Below are 23,733 nucleotides of genomic sequence, written 5' to 3'. Positions count from 1 at the left end.
TAACTTTATGATAGTTATTCTGCTTTAAAATAGTGATTCTATGATACTTATGTTTCTTAAGTGTACAAACATGTAATGACTGCTAAAACATCTTGTTGGTCGTTTAGATCCTCAGTTATCTGTATGAGGTTTCATGGGTTGAGTTGTTCATTCATTTTCATTGCTGAATTATGGTACCATTCGACTTCATTACCAGCTACTAGTTCCTTATTTCCTGCCAGTTGTCAGTGCATGAATCAATGTTAATGAGTTTTTTTTTTCTGTTACTTTCTTTTCTGGGCCAGTAGATTACAGGCGATACTTCCCATTATGATGCTGTAGCAAATTCAGCTGCATCTGGAGTACAGTCTGCAGGCCTTAATTCTGGTTAGTCGATGTTAATGCAGGCAAGCACAATAAGAAATGATGAAATACTATTTGCATATTTAACCGAAGGGTTAAATTAACACCCTATATCTGAAATCTGCACTTTTGATGGCTTAATAAGTAGCATAGTTATATTGATTATGTACAGCACTTTTGTCTGTTATGATTTACTATATATATCACAAGCTCGTTTTACTTGTAAAGATGGTGAATGTCATTATGATCATGGATAAAAGAACAAAAAAATCCTAAAAAAAAAAGAGGAAAGAATCCAAAATGTCGTACAAGAATTAGACTTGCCTGTTTAGAGAAAGCAACCCTCAGTCAATACTCGTTTTGAGGGAGGGCAAGCTCAGCCACTTTGAATCCTTAATACTATTAAAGTCTGGCTGCCTTCTAGGCTCTTTTTTTTTTCTTTTTTGAGCAATAGTCTGCCTTGTAGATTAATTTGCTACAATTCCAAAGCATTCTTGTGCTACATATACCATCAATCACACAAATCTATATGTATATACAGATTGACATAGCATATGTTCAGCAGTTTAATCAACCATAAAAAACAATGTTAATTTGATCCTAAGATTCCAGTGGCTCTACAGCATGTTAAGAGCAGAATAGGAGTTAATAACAAGCTAAAATTCCAAGTCTTTGTTACATTGAGGGTTTTCTTTTCATGAACTTTAGTATTATAGGGTACAAGTCCCATTTCAGTTTTATGGAATTTAGTATGCAGTAGCACCCAAACTAACCTTAATTTTCAAAAACCGAAAAAAAAGAAGAAGAAAGATACAGAACTGGGTAATCTTGGCTTGTAGTGGTGTTGTGACATGAAATATAGGAGCCAATTTTACAGATTCGGGTTTGAAGACATGACACCATTTATGTTGGGCGCTAGCTAGCTAATGGAGTGGAGATACTTTGACAATATTCTATGCTCCTCTTAAGCTAGAGTACATTATTTAGTGTACAATGAAGCAAAATTTGAGGACTGGTTTTCTATTGCACAACTTCAAACATGTCTGTTATGGCTTTATCTTTTGTTTGCCAAACTTTTGCATGTATACTGTGGCTGCAGATTCTATTTAGTTTGTTGCCTTACTAATGCATTTGTACTTGAGATGGTTGATTTTTGCTAAAAATGTGTTTTACACCTTGGATCCCATTGCTGGTATTTGAGGAGTTTAAATTTAGTTCATATTACATTGCATTTGTTTTCTATATAATGTGGCGGTCATATTCTTTATGGTAGGATAAAGGGCTGCAACAATATGGACAGGAGTTGGATGTCTATTAAGAACTACCTAGACCCCAAGTATTTAGATGGAGTTGATGAATTTATTAAGTTTGCTTTTCTAGGCAAGGATCCTAATTGTAAACTGCCATGTCCTTGCAAAGTATGCAATAATTTTGAGGATCAAACTAAGGAAGTCATGGCCAATCACTTGTGTCGAGGAATTGTTGATAGTTATACTAGGTGGATATATCATGGCGAAGGGTTTGAATCTGATGATGAGGATGATGACATAGAAATAAATGACAACGATAGTGACTTTGACAGTATGGAGGAGCTGTTAAATGATGTAGGAGTTGCTAACTTTGGTGAGAGTTGGAGACATTCACCGGAACTTGATACGGGTGCTTGTACCGAGAAAGAAGGAGAAGCAAGTAGGTTTCTAAGATTATTATCGGAGGCTGAAAAATCTCTATACCCAGGCTGTGAAAAGTATTCAAAACTCTCGTTTATTGTCCATATCCTCCACTTGAAAACAATGAATCGGTGGACTTGTAAATCTACTGATATGTTGCTGAAGTTCTTGCATCAAGTATTTCCTACAGCTTTGATTCCCAGTTCATATTACGAGGCAAAAAATTTCATCCGTGAGTTGGGGCTGAAGTGTGAAAAGATCCACGCCTGTGAAAATGATTGCGCACTCTTTTGGAATGAAAATAAAGGCCTTGATCATTGTCCAAATGAAAAATGTAAAGCACCGCGGTATAAATCTCCAAATTCCAAAATACCTAGAAAGGTGTTGCGTTATTTTCCATTAAAACCAAGGCTGCAAAGACTGTTTGTGAACAAAGAGATTGCTCGGGATATGAGGTGGCATAAGGAGAGACGTGTAGATAATGAGAACATGATGCGACACCCTGCTGATTCATTAGCTTGGAAGGATTTTGATAGAAATCACAAGTCCTTCGCTGAAGATCCTAGAAATGTGAGGCTAGGACTTGCTAGTGATGGCTTTAATCCCTTTGGAACCATGAGCAATTCATACAGTATATGGCCTGTTATCCTTGTTCCTTACAATCTACCTCCTTGGAAATGCTTAAAAGATCCATTTTTTTTCCTATCAATGATTATTCCTGGTCCCAAAGCACCTGGAAATGACATTGACATATTCTTTAGACCACTAGTTGATGAGTTAAAAGAGTTATTTGCCACTGGTGTGGAGACATATGATGCCTTCAGGGAGGAGAAGTTCATGTTACGTGCAGCACTTTTGTGGACAATAAACGATTTTCCAGCATATGGCTATTTGTCGGGATGGAGTACAAAAGGGTACAAGGCATGTCCTGTGTGCTTAGATGAGACGACTAGTCTATATCTTAATAATGGTCACAAATGTTGTTACATGGGCCATCGCCATTTTCTACCTATTGATCATAAATGGCGTCGAGAAAAAAAGCAATTTAATGGAGAAAGAGAACATAGACAGCCTCCTAGGACCCAATCAGGTGAGGAAGTCCTCCAACAACTTCTTCGTATTGAGCAAGTTGAGTTTGGCAAGGCACCTGATTTGCTGCGACAGAAGAAAAGAAAACGCGTGCAGAACAGTTCAAATTGGAAGAAGATGAGCATATTCTTTGAACTTCCATATTGGAGTACCAATAAAATTAGACATAATTTGGATATTATGCACATTGTCAAGAATGTATGTGAATCTTTGGTAGGTACATTAATGAATATCCCTTCGAGAACTAAGGACACATGGCAGGCTAGGGAGGATTTAAAAGAAATGGGATTAAGGGAAGAGTTGCATCTACAACCGGGAGGTGGCGCATCTAAAGTTATGCCACCTGCATGTTACACTTTATCACGCCTAGAGAAAAAGAATTTCTACCAGTTTTTGAGCACTATCAAGTTCCCGGATGGCTTTGCTTCAAACATTCCTCGGTGTGTGAAGACCAAGGAGTGTCAACTTTTAGGAATGAAGAGTCATGACTACTATGTGTTCATACAACGACTTCTTCCAGTAGCAACTAGAGGAATGCTGTCAAAAGATGTATCTCAGATTTTAGTAGAGATCAGCAATTTTTTTCGAAAAATTTGTTCTCGAACTCTCTATCTAGATGAGCTGGAAATGCAGGAAAAAATATTATTTTAATACTATGCAAACTTGAGAAAATTTTTCCTCCAAATTTCTTTGATGTAATGGTCCATTTAATGGTCCATTTACCCACTGAATCCAAGATTGCTGGACCAGCTCAATACCGGTGGATGTTTCCATTTGAGAGGTACATGCCTCTTATTTTTAATAATGCCTATTTGATTTACCTCCAATTTTCTTATTTTCTAACAACTCGGGCTGAATTTTTTTTGGATAGAAAAATGGGTCAATACAAAGGCTATGTGAATAATAGGGCACGACCTGAAGGCTGTATAGCTGAGCGCTACTTGGATGATGAATGTCTTACATTCATTTCCAGGTATTTGCATGATGTTCCGACCAGGTTTAATCAAACGGAACGAAATATGGAGAAACACGAAGCTGCTGGAAAATTATCTATATTTTCTAGCTTGGCTCGGCCCTTTGGGGCAGCACTGATTGGTTATCTAAGTGAGGTTGAATTGCAAAGAATACACCTGTTCATCTTGAAAAATTGTGAAGAAGTAGATGATTACATGAGGTAATAATATACTTTAATGATAAATCTATGTCGTGTTCTATAATATGTTCTTCATTGCTTGTAATTAAAGTCATTTGATAGAATATGTAACTACTTCTACTACTACAAATTTAGGGAGCATAGACAAATTCTTGAAAAGCAAAATTTATCGAGCGTACAGCAAAGGCTAGACTCGGAGTTTCCAAAGTGGTTTGAAGAACGTGTAAGTATTGGAAGAGATGTTAAAAACTTGTCAATTTCCTTTACTTTTTATTTTAGTAAACTATTAAAGAATCTGGTATGGCTGATGTAGGTCATGTATACACATGCACGTGGAGAATGTACTGATGAATTGTTGTCCTTGGCTAGAGGACCTGATTTTCGAGTCAATACATTTGCTGGCTGTAATGTGAATGGATTTAGATTCCACATTAAGGCTCGGGAAAGAGAAAGAAAGACACAAAATAGTGGAGTTATGGTAAAGGGGGAGCATGCTGATAAAGAAATATACTTCTATGGTATAATTACTGATATAGTTGAGGTTGAATACTCATTTACTCAAAATCGAGTAGTTGTGTTTAAATGTGATTGGTGGGACTTGAGAAATAATTCGGGAATCAAAGTAGACAAGCAGAGCAATATCACTAGCATCAACATGTCAAAAACATGGTACTCAGACCAGCCTTTTATATTAGCATCCCAAGCTGAACAAGTTTTCTATCTTCAAGATATGAAACTTGGAGGTAATTGGCATGTTGTAGAGTTAGTTAGTCCACGCTCATCTTATGATGTTCCTGAGAAGCATGAAGATGATTTGGTTGATAACGAAGAGGCTTACCAAGAAGAGTATCATGAAGATTTGATTGGGGTACAAGAAAATCTTGAGTTGGTCAGTTTGAAGAGAGGAGATGTGCAAACTGAAGAAAGGATAGAGGCTGGTGCTATGTTTTTTATAGAATTGTCAGCTAGCCGTGCAAGGCAATTGGATGACAATTTTATTGATAATGATGAGGAAATTGAGCAACAATTCAATTCTGAGGATGAAAATGAACAATTTGTACAAATCAATGACTATGAATCAGATTAAACAATGTTGTTCATTGAATTTCTTAATGAAATTTTTTCTTGTATTTTTTCTGTAGTTTATGATATGTTGTCATGGCTGCTTGTGTTGTTTACGATTTTGGTGGTGCTTGCGTTATATGATTATGTACATAGATGGCTGGACCGGGGAAAAAGGGAAAATTTACTTTACGACAAAGTCGGGATGCTGGGCGAGGAATTGTGGAGCAAACTGAAGAAAATGTAAGCTGCCAGGTAAAGAAACAAGAGTCATTTCCAGATATTTTCTTTTTTCCTAAACTAGCAATTATCATCCTAAACTAGTTACTATTGATAAGCGCATTCTTATGTTATTGTAGCAAGCTAGTGAACCAAAAAATAGTGCAATTCCCAAGACAAGCAATGTCACTGAACCTGTATTAACAAAAAAGTCTTCTAGGATCCGTCTATTTGATGAATCTGAGGTTAGTTATTATTTTTTTCAATCTGCCATTTAAAAAAACTGGTTTATGACAAAGCAATTGATTCAGCTTATACATGTCGCTGTATAATGGTGGCTTAAATTGCTGGCCTATAGATTCCTAGTGCATCCTCTGCTAGAGAAAATGCTACAAGAAATTCAGGTATACAAGCTGAGAGTAGACAGATTGCTGAAAAATCTTCAGGCAATGGAATGACATCACAAGAAGCTGCTGGGATGCAAACTGATGGAACTCCTACTTCACAGCATGTTGGATCTAATCAAGCTATTGGTTGTGAAAGCAATGAAACTGGAAGTATGCAAGACCTTGAGTCAAACGGTTCAGGTATGTCAGTTTTACGTGTAATTCTACTCTAATTAACTAATTACTGCCATGGCTGCTATTGATAGAATATGGTCTTGTTTACTTTGTATCTACTAGACCAAGTGACGTTAAAAAGAAAAAGAGGATATACGCGTAATATTGCACTATCAAATGAAAAGAAAGCTGGAAAAAAGGTGAATATTACTGTTTCTGAAATAAGTGGAAGAATAGTTGGAGAAGGTGCTCAACGATACATTTCAGAGGCAAGCTGCGTTATTCGAAAGTATGGCAAGTGGAAAGCACCTAAATGGGGCATGCTTCCTAAAGATGATAGAGATCAACTGCTAAGAATTACTAATGTAAGAATCTGCTATCATAGTATTTTTTTGGTGTTCTAGATGCAATTTAAATTAGTCCATTAATTTTTTCTGATTTTGATATGTCCTTCTATTTTTAATTCAGAATAGTTTCACTTATGATGGAGGAGAGCATGTGAAACCAGCTTTAATTAAGCAATTAAATTCACAGTATAGAAGTCGACGTTATAATTTTCACATGCTATTCAAAAAATGTGGCTCTAAGGAGGAAGCTCTTGCACATCGACCAGAATATGTGGAAGAATCAGATTGGATTTACCTTTGCGATTACTATTGTAGTCCAGAATTCAAGGTATGTGTAGCACATACTTGTTAATTTGCTATATACTTTGCCAATGTCTCTTTTTTATCTAGATCTGAGATAGAATTGACAATTGTAGGCCTTAAGTGAGCGAAATAAGCTGAATAGATCAAAGCAGCAAACTGCCCATACAGCTGGAACAAAATCATTTTTACGTCATAAGGATGACCGGGTCAGTAAACGTGTAAAGTAGTTCATTTATGATATGTGGTTGGGTTATTTAACCTGTTTTGCTAATAGGAAGCTAAGGAGGGAAGGACAGTTGGACCAATTGAACTTTATGACATGACACATTTTTGTCGAAAGAAGAATGCTATGGTTGATGAGACATCAGCTGAAAAACTGGTAAGAAAAATATCACTTTCAACTTAATACCAATGCTTCATGTCTCTTATGCATATATCAATAATAGCAAACCTGTGATTGTAGAGCAAAATGAAGGACTTACAGCTAGAAGCTCAATCTAGTGGTGTAAATCGAACCGAAGAAGACATCTGTATTGAGGTGACTGGGCGTATAACTGGATATGTACGTGGTCGTGGCCCCTCCAAGGCTAGTTTAATTACACAAAAACTTGCAGAGATAGAAGAATTCAAGAAAAGGGCAGAACAAGCTGAGAAACGATCAGTTGAATTGGAAGTTCAAGTCCAATCTCAACAGCAGCTGATGCAAAGGCTTGAGAATCAACAAGCTGAAATGCAAAACCAGCAGGTTGAAATGTAGGAACTCCTTAAGGCTTTACGAGCAGAATTGCAGTCCAAGAACCAAGGCAATGGAAATGCATCTGGTAGTAATAGCTGGTAATGCATCCTTCTCATACGAATAATTGAATTACAATACTAATGTGAACTGTTGCTATTCTGATCCTTTAACTTATTGATTTTGGGGCTGATGTTATGCATCATTGTGGACTGTTTTTGATAATAACATTTTTTGGGGCTGATGTGACCTGTTTTTGGGTAACTTGTGGTCACTGTGGACTATTTTTTGGTAATAGCTGGTAATAGCATTTTTTGGGGCTGATGTTATGCATCATTGTGGACTATTTTTTGTTATAGTTGTGTAGTTTATGGTTATGGTTATGGCTGATCTGTTGGTTTTGGTAACTTGTGGTCACTGTGGACTGTTTTTTGGTAATAGCTAGTAATAGCATTTTTTGGGGCTGATGTTATGCAGCATTGTGGACTGTTTTTTGTTATGATTGTATAGTTTATGGTTATGGTTATGGCTGATGTGTAGTTTTTGGTAACTTGTGGTCATTGTGGACTGTTTTTAGAGAGCTCTTAGTTGAGCTTATTGTTTTTGCTGTTGCTGTTGCTGTTGGAAACAAAAGACTAAGTCGCACTTTTTTAGTGGGGCTATAGCACACCTCTTCCTTTTCTTCCGTACTCCGTCCACTGACTCGTCTGTTTGGAACTCCAAATTAATTTTTTTTCTGTGATGAAGGAGATGAGAAATCTCTTTTAGTCAAGAGAAAGTCAAATATAGAGGGAACACTTGGGATCGGATTCCTAGTCAATTGAAAATTCTTTAATAGAACTGTCAACCAGCTGCCAATTCGTGACCTGTTTGGGCAGCGCAATATTATAATACTCGTGGACTAAAACATTTAGCTAACTTCATAAATTTGATGGAACCTCACTTTGGGACTGGGGAGGATTGAGAGAGACGTTGGAAAGAGTGGAGCCAGTCAAGTGGATTCCACTGCCTCTTTGCCTCCATGGGATGGGATGACGGATACCAAATGCTGAGGCTGTTAATTTGAGGTCCGAATCTGTTTGCTACTGGGATAGGCAGTTTTGCGAAAATGGTGGTACGTTGGCTATTATTTAGTGCAGTTTTCAAACCCCTTTGGTCCCCTCCTCTACTCTACCTGGGGTGGTGCAGTCAGTGGCCCAAAAGCTTGCTTTTGCGTACCTGATATGCAAAATGTGACCTATTTAAAACGAGTACCAGCCGTAGCTTAGATCGAGAGGTGGTTGAATTATTGAATACTCCTATCATTTTTTGGGCTGGCTAGCTTTCTATTTTCCTGCGCCCTTTCTCTAATCCACATCATGGAGTTGCTGGCACTCTGTTTTGTCCAGCACCAACCGATCATTATTGGAGGATTCCACATCATGGAGTTGTCTTGATTCAATTTGGTACTGACCATTTGTTTCCTCTCGGAGAAGGCATTAGAAAGATTTTTTTTTTTTTTTTACAAAAACACACCAGTAGTAATTTGTGTTCAAATTCCTATGCGATCTCATGTCTGCCGCTCGTAATTAGAAGCCATTGTGCTCCACAAATTTAAAGGCATTGTACTGAAGAAAGTTTCGATCAAGTTACATTTAGCCTAAAGGTTGCATCGGACAAGAGGACTTATGCAGTGTTGTAGAGAGCTCTTTAGTTGAGCTTATGCAGTGTTGTATTTGTATAGATTGGACTGTGATTTCTAATTTCTTGTTGGTGTTGTAATATGTGGGCCCAAATTATATGAGGTTCTTAATGAATTGTAATTTTTGTCTTAATAATCTAAGTCTCATCACTTGTTCTTTATTATTGTACTCCTCCCCTTACCTACTTCTTTTACTCTTTTATGACAGATAAATGCTATTCATACTAGCTTTTGGAAGATATCTATGGTTATGGTTGAAGAACGTTGAAGACAAAATTGCCTTTTGCTCATGGAGTGGTTCATTTAGATGTTTTTCAATTTCTTAAACTGTGATTGCTTTTGTACTTGTACCTTATGTATAAGTGATATTTTGGACAAATGTTATTTTTGTAGGCATTAGTTGGGTAATGTACACTTGAATTTGGCATTTGAGAATGCTATATTATTACCATGTAATCTAATGCAAATACTTTTGGTTATCAATCGTTCATGTTTATTTGTATGGTTTGTTTAAAATCAATGATTTAGCAATGATTACAGGCCAAATTATGACTATTAAGCTATTGAGAAATTATTTAATGACAAAAAAAAGTTGTCACAAAATAGAAAATAAAAACTCCTTGTCACAACAGGGACTGTCACTAAATCTAAGCTACATTTGTGACGACAATTGTTATCAGTAAAATAGTTATATACAATGGCTTTCGGTGCTTTTTAGTGACGACTTTAAGTAGAGCATTTTTGACAAAAGGTCAAGTCGTCAATAAAACACTTCCGGATTGTTGTCACTAATGACAACTATTTAGTGACGACTTCAGGTCGTCACTAAATAGTTGTCATTAGTGACAACAATCCGGAAGTGTTTTATTGACGACTTGATTTTTTGTCAAAAATGCTCTACTTAAAGTCGTCACTAATGAGAACTATTTAGTGACGAAATTTTAGGTCGTCACTGTTTACTTTTACCGACGGGGATTTAGTGACGACTTTGTGACGATCAAAAAGTCGTCAATAAAAGGTATTTGTGACGATATTTGTATGTTCTGTGATGACTTTGTGTTGTCACTGATGAACAATTTTCTTGTAGTGCCTATCTCTTTCTACGAGTTCCTCCTTGGATCGGATTTAATAACTATGGAAAACATTTCATTTTTCTCACAAGGCCATAAAGTAGATATTTAAATAAAAAAAAGGATTTCTTTTACTCTATCAGGCTTGAAGTCATTATTGAATCACAGTAATTCAATTTACAACTAAAGATATGGGCATGTTTTGATAGTTAAGTTATCACATATAATATTTCACTTGCATCATAAACATATTTTTCTACTTAATTTTTATATTTTCAAGGCCCGTTTGGGATTATAGTAACTTATTAAAAAGTACTTCACCAATAGAGCTTTTAATAAAAAGCACTTATTAAGTTTTTGAGTGCTTTTAAGTGTATTGTTTGGATACAAAGTTCAATAAGTACTTGTTATATTGGATAATGTATAATTTTTTAAACGTATTTATCTCTTTATTTAGTTCATAATATAGGATAAAATGATTAAATTTAATGATGTTATTATTTAAAATATAAAAACTATTCTAAAAGCACTAAATTTGAACTTTTGCTAAAAGTATTTTTAACACCAAAAGCTGTACTATATCCAAACACACTTAATAAAGATTTGCAGTATTTTCTGGATTTCCAAGCCCATGAAATTTGGGCTCCAGTTCAGAATGATCAACAGCTTGGGTCGACCAGAAACAAGGCTCCACATTTCAACTTTCACCAACAGAATATGACCATTGAACAGCGCACACTTTCCTTTTCGGTACTTCATTCGCCAAAAACTTAAGAGGACACTAAGCTCAATTATCCTGCAATTATACCAACTAAATGGCAAAAAGCTCTTGAAAATTGTTGCAAAAACCTCTGATATAAAACTGCACATAATCAGTAATAACATATAATTTTAGAGTTATTATATTTCATCAAAGAGCGATAAAATCGATGGTTATATATTATGTTTGAAATAAGTTTTGAAGAAGTTTGATGGTTGAACTTGTCCTTCTTCGCGTATTTTAGAAAAGTTAAAAGCAATACTTGGGTTTGTTCATGTAAGTATTAAAACAGGAGAGCTGATCAGTGTGACTCTCCGTGCATGATGCTAGCTTTCGCAATTATGTTATACCTCAAAAGGGTTTTGTGAAATTATTAATTTGATAGGATAAGACTTCTGTATAAAATTCTAGGCATCTATGCATTTAACATTCTGGACACCATGCACAGGGTGCGAATTGTTTGGGTTGCAAAAGAAAAGGTCCAAAAATGGGAAAATTTTGAATGCAGGCGAATTGTGGGCCCACCAATAGTGTAGAAATTAGGGGTCTGTTTGGATTGTAAGTTATTTGGGATTATTTGGGATATTTTTACTGTAACACTTTTTGTGATGTGATGTATGTGAGATAAAAAGATATTGGGAAGATAAAAAGGTGTATTGGAAATTGTAAAGATGATGTAAGCAAATAAAATTGGGGAAATTGTGACGTTAATGGATTTGTTCCTAAAGTTATCCTTGAAAATTCAAAATTCAAATTTGAATTTAGTATGAAATATAGATAAAGTTGGGGACAACATTGAAAAAACAGATCTAAAGTAATTTTGACTTTGATAACATGATGAATATTTTGAAATATTCCAAAATAGAAAGCATGTCACTTTCAATAGAATGGAGGAAATATAAATTAAAAACATTTTTGCAGAAGGTTTAATTTGAAAAACAAAACCCATCTCGTTCGGTGACATTTATGTTTCGTGATTTTCTATTTTGATTGTGAAATCCAACAAAAAAAAAAAAACAAATAACAGTATTTGTTTTAATTGTTCCTGTATCCTAAAAAAGAGAAGCATTTATATACATAAGCTTAGACGAGCCCAAACCAAAAACAAGGGCTAAATCTCATTAATTCGCCTGAATTGGACAAGTTCTAACTCACACATGGACAGGCCCATCTAGGCCCATTTTTCAAAATGGGCTTTCGGCAAAAATTGGGTAAGCTTGATTTTTTTTTCTTTGTTGTAAAATTATAGATATTTAGGTGTCTAAAATGTTTATCTAATAAGTAATGCATAATAAGTTTATATAGTTATTATATAGATTTATTTTTAAAACATATATTATAAAATTAAAATGTTAGTTCTTTAAGATAAATATTATTAACAAACACACAATTCTTTCATAAAATTTTATTAATTTGGAACATGAACAAGTATTAAACATATGAATTATTTGAATTTGATATTATCATTTGGGTTGGGCTTCCTTTGGGTTGAGTCTAAGTTAACCGAAGCCCAACCAACTCTTAATTGTGCACTAAGTTTAAGTCCCGTTAATCATTTTTTTCTCACACAACAATTAGTGCGTTTGGATAAGGTATTATTTGAAATATTATTATTTGGCATAATTACTGTAGCACTTTTTGTGATGTAATGTATGTGAGATAAAAAGTAATTGAAAATATTAAAAGGTGAATTGAGTAATGTGTTTATGATACAAGCAAAATATTATTTGAGATAATTTAGCAATCCAAACACACTCAATGTTGTCCAACCAGATATACTCCTATTTTCTTTTACCATATATATATATATATATATGTGTGTATATATATATATAATATACTATATAAAATGGGAGAGGTTCTTTTTTACCATCTATACTATATATAATGGCAGAGGTTCCTTTTGGAGTAAACAATTTATGTTACAAAAAATATCTTCTAAAGTTAGTTTTCAAACTATTCAAGTTTCCTCTTTTTCCCTTCGATGATTTAAAATATAATAATTTCATAAATAAAAAAGAGTAGTATTTATAGATTTCTGAAAAAAAAAATGCATATATGTTCTGACATGATTCTACATATAATAACTTATTTAAAAAAAGGATAATCAATTATATATCTTTGAAATAAGCATATACGTAGAGTGTGCCAAACGTACTATCTAAAATGAACCAAGCGGTCTTTTTGGTTCATTGTCAAGATCAAAAACGAAAAAATAGGAACATTACCAGATGGTTGCTAAACGACTACATGTCCTTTGGAATGAGAAAAATAAGTTTAGGAGTCCAGTTACGAGGGAGAAAGGTCGGGGTGTTATCCCCAAACACCACCAAATGGTCCCTAAGCAACTACATACATGTCCTTTGGAATGAGAGAAATAGGTTTAGAAGTCCAATTGTGAGGGAGAAAGGTCGAGGTGTTAGCCCTAAGCACCACCCTACACCTGGTACAACCCTGTTATGAGATGTAGTACATTTTTTTGTACACACTAATCCCTAAAACTTGTTGCATTTTGGATGTCAACTACGGATGCAAACCTAAGATGTTGAATCGGGAGAAAATTTCACTTCAACTCCTAATTGGTGATATCACATTAATTGCAATGCCCGCAGATGACCTTGAAGGGTCATGTTGCAAATGGGACTAATGGAAAGAAAAAGTAAATAGATCTTGTATGTGTAGGAATGAGTGAACAAGAAAGAGAGAATGTACAGGAAACTACGACCTGTGATCCTTAATGCTTGTGTTCTTGTATAGGAATAAGGGCGGCCTAAGGCTAATGAATTTGTATCTTGCACATTTCAAAAATATTCTTGAAAAATACTTACAATTTTTAAGTAACCATGCAACATGTAACAAATTTTTAGCATGCTATACCTCATGAATAATGACTTTGTTTTCTGGAAAAAAAAAGTTAAAACTATGTGTAAGAATGATGGCTTATATTTCAAGCTAAATGAAAGTTAGAAATAATGTATAGCATAATTTTTACAGATTTATATGTGTAACACAAACAAAATGATAAAAGTTTAATCAATTTAATGTTTCATACACAAAAATTTGAGTTAAATTTGCTAATAATGTGTCATAAATTTTCAAAATTGAAGTGTATATATTTACCTATAATTCTGTTTAGTAACTTTAAAATTTATTTGTACCGATTGCATATTAACTTATATGCATAATTTTATCAAACTCGTATTTTGCGCCGAACTTTCATGATACTTGTAAAAAAAAAAAAAAAATTCGTGTAGTGCTCGTACTTACAAAGTAACTAATTATTAATGAGTAAACTTGTGAAGGATATTTGGTCTTATAAATTTATGTAACCTTATGCTTTTCTAATTACTTACTAATTAAACTTGTCAGTTAAGCAATTCTCACTATTTGACTACACTTGCAAACATTAGAGCCAATTTAAGCCTTTCTAATTGTATGACTTAATCTGCCAATACTAATTAATTAGCCTCAAAATTAATTGTCAACTTAGACATTTCTAGTTGTAATTGATATACATTGTGATTTACTAATTTATGGCTGCAGCACCTTGTTTGTTAGCTCTGATGAATGCAGCTATTTTTTTTAGCATTGTTTTTCTAAAGAGGAAAAAAAAAAAAATCACCTGTCTAACGGCTGTGATTATATAAGGAATAAATGAATGGACATGATTCATTTTCTGCGCCAATAGACGTTCCATCATGTCTGCACTATATAAGCATCGAGACAAAGCCAAAAATACAAGATCTATTTTCCTGCAAATCATTTTTCTTGCCTTACTATTTCCCAGTGTTAGCTAAAATAGCAAGAACTTAGCATTTTTAAGGAATTTATTAGCTAAAGAAAAGCTCGAGCATTCTGAAGTTATATAGCATTGCTACGAAAGCTGTAATTGCAAAGCCAACCGTGAGCATTAACATGGAGTCAAGTTCCTCGGTGGGCAAAACGAGATACAGTAAAATGTCTATAAATTAATACTTGATAAATTAATAATCTTTATTTAATAATAATTTTTCTCGGTTCCAATTTGAGTTAATGATCGAAATTAATAATTTTGATCAAATAATAAGATAATAATTTTTAAAACCTTACATAACCCTTTAGTACCATTCATATCATAAATTAATACTTCACTAAAATTACATATTATATTTTCTTAAAATATTAGTCTATTGTTGTTTGTTTATTCTTAAAATTTAAGTCTATGTGAATTTCATCCCTAATTTTCTTATTGAATCTAAAAGTTTTGGACTTGAATTCTCAAATTGCAATAAGAAATTATGAAGAGTTATTGATACTTCGATACTTCCTTTCATGTAACAGGATCCAAAGCTATTGTATCATTCTTAGCTTCATCAGTTATGTGTGTGTATGTGTGTATATATATATATATATATATATATATAAGATATTAATAGAATTAAATTATGCTTGCAAATCAAGTAGATATGGATTAGTTTATATTCTTTAGACTTTTAACCTCCTTTTATTAATAAAATAATTCATATTTTTATAAAATAAAATAAAATGAGTGTTTCTTTGAATTATAATTACAGTTGATAAATTAATAAATTAATTAAGACCTCTTTAAACTAATAGAATTTATATGGTTGTAATGTTATTAATTTATAGAGGTTTTACTGTACTAATTTTTTTTTAGTCAAACTATCATAACTTTTTTTTGACGTATAATACATGGCAAATCAAAGGAGGTCTAATCCTCACATTACATCCGGAGATGCCAAACAAAACTGAATATTCAAAATATAACCATACAAAAAATATAGTAAAACTACTACTGCTTCTCAAATCACCTGGAAGATATTGCTCATTCTGACTGATTCAACAACAGCAACAAGCACTTGGATAGTTGTAGGGCCTAGCAGATTGAAAGGGAAAAAAAATCCAATATAAGTAATTTATCCCTTGCCAAGTGCCAATTTCAAAATATTTAAAGTTGGCATTTATGAAAAGTCAAGACTGTCTTGTCTGAAAAAAAATTGTTAAATCTTTACTCCTTGAGAGTTTATCAAGCATTACATGACTATACTGTAATCCATGGTTCAAAAATAATCACTAAACAAACAAAAACGATAAAGGAATATCTAAAAATTGTTAAATTCTCAAGGATACTAAGCTACGTGAATTGTGGCGCTTTAGTGCGTGATGGTGAAAACTAGATAAAACGTGTTTTTCAATGTACTTACTCAAAGGAAGTTCCTCCTCAGGTGAGCAGTCTTCAATGCAATCATTACGCAGATTTTGTCATAGGCATTTTCCAGAAACCTGAAGTATGCATAGCGCCATGACACCTTGAAAATAAGGATTCCCAAAACTCCCAAGAGCCCGGCAGCAAAACCGGGTCCTATACCAGCATAAAACCAAGACCAATCAGACTCTCCGTTGCCTTCATCATCATGAATAGGCCCATTTTCAGTAGGCAATTTGTTTTCCAGACAGGTGTTTGGGAGTGGCTTGCCACAAAGTCCACTATTTCCTTCATAAATGGATGGATCGGTTAAGGTCTGAAGTTGACTTCCTGATGGTATTGGCCCTGATAGCTTATTGTGTGACAAATTCAGGACTTCCAACCAGTTTAAAGCAGATAAGTTTTCAGGGATTGCACCGAAGAGTTCATTCATCGATAGGTCAAGTGACTCAAGATGCTTCAAGTTGCCAATCTTCTCGGGGATCCTTCCAGTCAAATGATTATGTGAAAGATTCAAAGTTTGCAAATCAACCAGATCCATTATCCCATCAGGGATCTCACCCACTAAATTATTTGTTGAGAGGCTTATGGATTTAACGAGCAAAAGTTGCCCAGAGGAGTACTCAAGTTCTCCTGCTCCCTTGATGTTTTGAAGCCAGGTGGAATCGCCGAATGCGTCGAGATCAGTCCCTGGTTCACTTGATACCATCATTGAGAAGTTGATAAAACAATGAGGAATAGATCCTGTTAAATTATTATGCGCTAGGTTCAGCACCTGAAGACTTGAGAGTAGGCAGAGCTCATCAGAAATGACTCCATGGAAGTTATTCGACTGAAATCTTAGAAACTTTAAATTTGATAGCCTTTCCCCAATCCATGTTGGTATAATATCCGTGAGTCCATTGTCACCGAGATCAAGAATTTGTAAATTGCCTAGACGCTGCATTGAGGATGGGAGATTCCCAACGAATTTATTTCGATTCAAATGCAGAATCCAAAGTTGCCCCAAGTTGCCCAGTGAACTCGGAATTTGACCGCATAGACTGTTATTTGCCAAGTTTAGAACCCACAGGTTTGGCAAATTTCCCAAACACAGAGGAACTCTTCCGGACAGGAAATTGTTGGATAGATCCAGATAATGTAAGTTTTCCAACTTGCACAAGTCTTCTGGGATACTACTTGTGAAATGATTATCATTGAGCATGAGAATACCAGTAGAAGCACCAGTTTGGCCAACATCAGGCAAAGGAATATGTCCAGTAAGAAAATTTTGTGAAAGATCTAATTCGTAAATATAAGACGGAAACGATTTGAGAGATCCATCCAATTTGTTGGACTTTAGAACTATGCTTGGAGAATTACCATCAGGAGGACTCTTCTTCATTTGTTTGAACTCCAACGGATTCCAAGTCAGGTTGTTGTCCGAGAAATCTACTAATACAATATCATAACAAAGCACTCCAAACCAGCTGGGTATGCTATCCGAAATACTCGCATTCTTCATCTCTAACCATTGAACCTCCTTTTGCGTTCGCAGCCAAGCAGGAAATAGGGGGCCTACTTTGATGGATGACATCATAATATCTTGGAGTTGAAAAGGAGGAACCCACCAGGAGCTCACATTCAGAGCGAATAAGTTTCCAGATAGGTCCAATGACTTTAGCTCTCCGAGTTTTGCAAAATGGTCTTCAGATAATACACCAGTTAATGAGTTGGAAGAAATTAACAATGATTGCAGCTTCGAAAGTTGGCCTATTTCATTTGGTATTGATCCTTGCATGTCATTAGAACTCAGATCCAAAAAATTAAGACTGCTCACATTGCAAAGTGACTTCAACGTTGATGCATCAAAGCGGTTGTCCTCTAGATCAAGATCAACTAGAGAGGTCATTTGTTCGAATAGGCCATGAATTGGACCAGAAAGATTATTAGAGCTAAGATCAAGATCATGGAGACCAGTAAGATTATGGAGCCAAGAAGGGACCATGTAGTTGTTGAAACTATTTCCACTGAGGTCAAGGAAAGAAAGAGATGTGAAATTGACCTGTGAAAGATGAGGATCGATGAAAAGTCCACAACCAAATAAATCGAGCCTTGTTAGCGAAGGAAGCATGTTAATTGCCTGTAACCCATCTTCAACGGCACTGAGATTCACTGAGATTCACCTCGTACAGAATTAGGCCTTCTAGCGAAGAGAGTCCAACAATCCACCTGAGATCCTTCGTCGTCAATTGATTTGGTGTTAAGGATACACCTCCCAGTTCTAAATGCCGTAAACATGAGAGATTTCCTAGATGGCTGGGAATTTCACCATCAAACACTGCATTTGTGAGATTTAAGTATCTCAAGTTTTTCAACAATCCAAGGAATGTGGGAACTTGAATTCCTGAAAAATTATTGTTGCTCAAGTCCAGGTATCGCAAATTGGTCAAATTGACCAAAAATGGACTTAATTGGCCTCCCAAGCAATTTTTACAGCAAGGAAATGCATCATTTGAATATAATGCCTTCGTATTTTGTAGATCAAATTTCACCACATGACCAGTGTTTTTGTGGCAACCAATGCCTTCCCATGAACAACAGTCCTCTCCAATCCAAGATGACAGGCGATTCGATTCATCTACCAATCCATCTTTGAATTGAAGAAGAGCTTGTCTTTCACTCTCGATACAGGAGACATTTGAATGAGTATAAGCTTGTTTGCTGCGGGCAAACGGAAAATGGCTGGTGACGAGAATAGAACTGAATAAGAACATTACTAGTAGTAAAGATGAAGAAGTGCCAAGAAGATGATGCTCCATTGGATTTCTTTTGATATTGAACTGTTGGATCCTTAATCCAACATTGGACTTATATGTGAATAATTATGTATTGCAAACTATCAATTAAGGTTAAACCCAATTAAAGTGATCAAATATAGTTTGGGTTTAATGTATCTAATAGGATGTGGGCCCTTTTATGTGTAGAAACTTATGGGCTCCTATTTCAATGATGGGCTGAAATAGGGCTCCAAAGGTAACAGGAATGTTACCTATAAATAGGGTTATGGTCCCCAGGTCACAGGCATCGTTTTTAGTTGTCGTATTTCGTAATACCACAAAATACCCTTCCCTGATATCCCATCGTCAGGAAAGATACCAGAGAGAAACTAAAGGCCTCTCTCAAAGGATCGGTGAATACCTGTTGACCTGGAAGGCCACCCCAAATCTCTTGGGATTCAAGTATCAAGTTTATCAATATGGATTCAGGTACGCTTCCGCTATTTTACAGTTAATGTATTTCTTAATAATCGCCATACAGATCTTGAGTTTAAAGGTGATGGTTTTCACCAGTGGTTAGATTTAAATAACCACCCTAACAAGTGGTATCAGAGCCCATATGGTTGATTATTAGGAAATAATTTGGATTTAGTTATTTATAGTAAATTTGTACGGCTGATTTAGTGATTTGCAAGCCTTGGTTGCTGATGGTTGATAATTGGATCCCTTTTATAATTGCCGACGGCTGATTGAGAACCCACGCATGCTTTTGGTTTTTCGGCCTCTGATTCATTATAAAAAAAAAAAAAAAAAAAAAAAAAAAAGGAATCCGTGGGTTCTGCTCCCATGCTTTTGAGACATAAGTCTTCATACGATTGTTTGAAATTGTTTACTTAAAACATGAATAAAGTGATGATGTAAGCTAATTTGTCTTCTGCCCACGGGAAGTCCTTTGTCCTTTCCTCCACCATTATGGACAAGTTAATTTTATTTCATGTTAACAATTTTTAGTTCACAGTTGTTGTCCCGTACTTTGACTTTTGAGTTTTGAAGATTATATTAACAATTCATGTCTGATTCTTGGCTAATGGGATAAGTATTGTTCGGACTTATTCTGAGCAAATTTGTTGAAATATATATATGTGGCTATCTTTGGACTTTGGTTGTTATTTTTTGTTTTGTTTGGCTTGATTCCTTGTTTAAGAATAGATTTCCATATATATTTATGTTAAGTAAATTAGGGTTTCTTTAATTAAAGTGAACCTTAATAAAGTTAAATAGGACATTTAAACCCTATAAAATCCATATGTGTGGCCCATTAAATATGTAGTTTTTTTTATAAAGTACTTATGGATTTCAAGAAAAATTTGGGCTTGAATGTTAATTTTTGGGTCAAATTATGGATATGGACCTTTGGTCCAATAGGTCATGATTTAATTTGATTGATTTGATCATGTTTGACCACGTTTTGACCAAAGTTGACCAAAGTTGACTTTGATCAAAATTTTTTATTTAATTTGGATAATTTTAAATTTGAATATTGGTATGATTATATATATTTTAGAATAAATTAATTGAAATAATATGCCACCAAAGTGACCTCTATTATGGAAATTAATTTATTTTAAAATATAATTAGTTGGGCACTAGTAATTTTATGAATATTGATCGGCCCAAAGGAAGGTCAATATTTAATGAAATTACATGTGCACTTGTGGTAATAAATACGTGATAATTATTTGAATTTTACATGTGATTTATAAATTGGCCCAAAGGAAAATTTATTTTCGACATGTTATTATTATCAGTATTTATTACTGCACCAAGATATCACTCATTAGTTAATATTTTTGTCCAAAGACGAAATATTAATGGGATATCGGTATCTTGAGATGGGACTACCATTATTTAAATTTATTATTGTTTTGATTTATGTGAGCTTGTTTTAATTATGTTATGTTTTCTGTTCAGTTGCGAATGATCTTACAAATATTACTTCCAACATCAATAATATTCCTATGCTGAATGGCACAAACTTCAAGTCCTGGAAAGAAAATCTCTTGATAGTACTTGGAGTAATGGATCTCGACCTTGCGTTAAGGAATGATTCTCCCCCACCTCTTACAGATCAGAGTACCTCTGATGAAAAGAGAAATAATGAGAGGTGGGAGAGATCAAATCGCTTGTGTCTGATGATCATTAAAAAGGCCGTTCCAGAAGCATTCAGGGGAACAATGTCAGAAACGACTGTAACCGCTAAAGAGTTCCTTCAGGACATTGAAAAAAGGTTTGTCAAGAACGAAAAGGCTGAAGTTAGTACGCTCTTGACACGCCTTGTTTCAATGAAATATAGTGGTAAAGGCAATATCAGAGAGTACATCATGGAAATGTCTCATCTTGCTTCAAAATTAAATGCACTTAAGTTGAAACTCTCTGAAGAGTTACTAGTGCATTTGATTCTAATATCTCTTCCTACACAGTTTAGCCAGTTTAAGGTGAGTTACAACTGTCAAAAGGAGACTTGGTCTCTAAATGAACTCATCTCACACTGTGTAGAGGAAGAGGAAAGGTTGAAGCAAGAGCAGACAGAAAGTGCTCATCTGGTGTCAACCACTAATAATAAAAGTAAGGGACTTAAAAGAAAGAAGGAAAAAGGAGCTGCAGGTACAGCGCCACAAAAGAAACAACAAAAGAAATCAAATGATCAGGGAAAGAATAGTTGTTTCTTCTGTGGGGCTGAAGGGCATCAAAAGAAGCATTGCACCAACTATCACGCTTGGCGTGCTAAGAAAGGTATGCTTCTTAATTTGGTTTGTTCTGAGGTTAATTTAACTTCGGTACCTAGACACACATGGTGGTTAGATTCCGGTGCAACAACTCACATCAGTGTGTCTATGCAGGGTTGCCTGAATTGCCGAAAGCCTAATGATAGTGAAAGATATATCTACGTGGGCGATGGCAAAACAGTTCAAGTTGAGGCAATTGGAGTTTTTAGATTATTGTTAAAGACCGGATTTTATTTGGATCTCAATGAGACATTTGTTGTACCGTCTTTTAGACGGAATTTAATTTCTATTTCTGCTTTGGACAAATTTGGTTATTTTTGTTCATTTGGAAATGGAAAATTTGAATTGTTTCATGATTCAAAATTGGTTGGTTCTGGTTCTTTAATGCACTACGATAATCTATATTTAATTGACACAATTACCTCATTTAATGAATCTCTGCATTTGAGTACTAGAGGAGTTAAAAGAAAATTAGCCAATGAGAATTCAGCTGCATTATGGCACAAGAGATTGGGACATATCTCCAAACGGAGAATGGAAAGGCTTGTGTCAAATGAAATTCTCGGCCCCTTGAATTTTACAGATTTTGATGATTGCATTAACTGTATAAAAGGGAAACAAACCAATCAAAGGAGATTTGAAGCCAATAGGTCCTCAGACGTCTTAGAACTTATACATACAGATATTTGTGGACCATTTCCTACATCTGCATGGAATGGTCAACAATATTTTATAACGTTCATAGACGATTTTTCAAGATATGGCTACATATATCTCATTTCTGAAAAGTCACAGTCACTGGACGTGTTCAAAAATTTTAAAGCTGAAGTTGAGAATCAACTCAACAAAAGAATTAAAAGCGTCAGATCTGACCGTGGTGGTGAGTACTATGGTAGATATGACGGTTCAGGTGAACAACGTCCAGGACCATTTGCTAAATACCTAGAGGAATGCGGTATCGTTCCACAGTACACTATGCCGGGTTCACCCACTATGAATGGTGTAGCTGAAAGACGAAATAGAACGCTTAAAGACATGGTAAGGAGTATGATATGTCATTCCACCTTACCAGAGTCACTCTGGGGAGAAGCACTTAAGACTGCAGCATATATTCTTAACAGAGTTCCAACTAAAGCAACTATCAAAACCCCTTATGAGCTTTGGACAGGGAAAAAGCCCAGTTTAAAGCATCTGCATGTTTGGGGGTGTCCAGCTGAGGCAAGGCCTTACAGGCCAAATGAAAAGAAACTGGACTCAAGAACGATTAGTTGTTATTTTATTGGATACTCTGAAAGATCCAGAGGTTACAAGTTTTATGATCCCACAGCCAAATCAATTTTTGAGACAGGAAATGCCCGGTTCTTTGAGGATGTCGAGTTTGGGGGAGAAAATACAGTAAGGGACATTGTCTTTAAAGAGGAATATATTAATATTCCCACAGGTGTCATTACTCTTGCTCAGGACCCTATTCCTGAACTTGATCATGACATAACAAATCAAGACAATGTCGAAGAGCAAACTGTTATAGAAGAACAAACTCTTCCTCTTCAAGAACCAGTGCCATTAAGAAGATCCACTAGAGAAAGGAGAAGTGCAGTGCCAGATGATTACATTGTTTTTCTCCAAGAACATGAGGATGACTCTGGATTGATGGAAGATGATCCAATCAACTTCCGTCAAGCCATGGAAAGTTCAAATTCTCAAAAGTGGATCGATGCCATGAATGAGGAGATTAAATCCATGAAGGACAATGATGTTTGGGATCTTGTCCCATTGCCAGAAGGTGCGAAACCCATTGGTTGTAAATGGATATTTAAAATTAAAAGGGATTCGAAAGGCAATGTGGAAAGATTCAAAGCTCGCCTTGTCGCTAAGGGATTTACACAAAAAGAAGGTATCGACTATAAAGAAACCTTCTCTCCAGTCTCTTCAAAGGATTCTTTTAGAATTATCATGGCATTAGTGGCACATTTCGATCTTGAGTTACATCAGA

At 35.1% G+C, this 23,733-nt stretch overlaps 2 protein-coding genes across 2 annotated transcripts; one reads left to right on the top strand and one right to left on the bottom strand.

Moving 5' to 3' along the window:
* Positions 1-1,634: 1,634 nt before the first annotated feature.
* LOC113751832 lies at positions 1,635-3,752 on the top strand. The gene has a single exon (XM_027295984.1). The coding sequence runs from the start codon at positions 1,635-1,637 to the stop codon at positions 3,750-3,752; it is 2,118 nt and encodes a 705-aa protein (XP_027151785.1).
* An 11,905-nt stretch (positions 3,753-15,657) lies between these two features.
* LOC113753925 (receptor-like protein EIX2) lies at positions 15,658-18,321 on the bottom strand. The gene is made up of 2 exons (XM_027298203.1): positions 16,194-18,321; positions 15,658-15,865 (listed from the first exon to the last, which is right to left on the bottom strand). The coding sequence occupies exon 1, from the start codon at positions 18,306-18,308 to the stop codon at positions 16,194-16,196; it is 2,115 nt and encodes a 704-aa protein (XP_027154004.1). The 5' UTR covers positions 18,309-18,321; the 3' UTR covers positions 15,658-15,865.
* Positions 18,322-23,733: the final 5,412 nt, after the last annotated feature.

Source organism: Coffea eugenioides, chromosome 11, assembly GCF_003713205.1.
Source record: "Coffea eugenioides isolate CCC68of chromosome 11, Ceug_1.0, whole genome shotgun sequence".
Lineage (NCBI taxonomy): Eukaryota > Viridiplantae > Streptophyta > Magnoliopsida > Gentianales > Rubiaceae > Coffea > Coffea eugenioides.
The sequence above is the reverse complement of the archived record's forward strand: the minus strand, read 5'-3'. Positions and strand labels throughout refer to the sequence as shown.

What these genes read in the sequence shown, in the direction of transcription:
- LOC113751832 (XM_027295984.1), top strand. Translation starts at nt 1,635, where the DNA reads ATGGACAGGAGTTGGATGTCTATTAAGAACTACCTAGACCCCAAGTAT.
- LOC113753925 (XM_027298203.1), bottom strand. Translation starts at nt 18,308, where the DNA reads ATGCTTCCTTCGCTAACAAGGCTCGATTTATTTGGTTGTGGACTTTTC.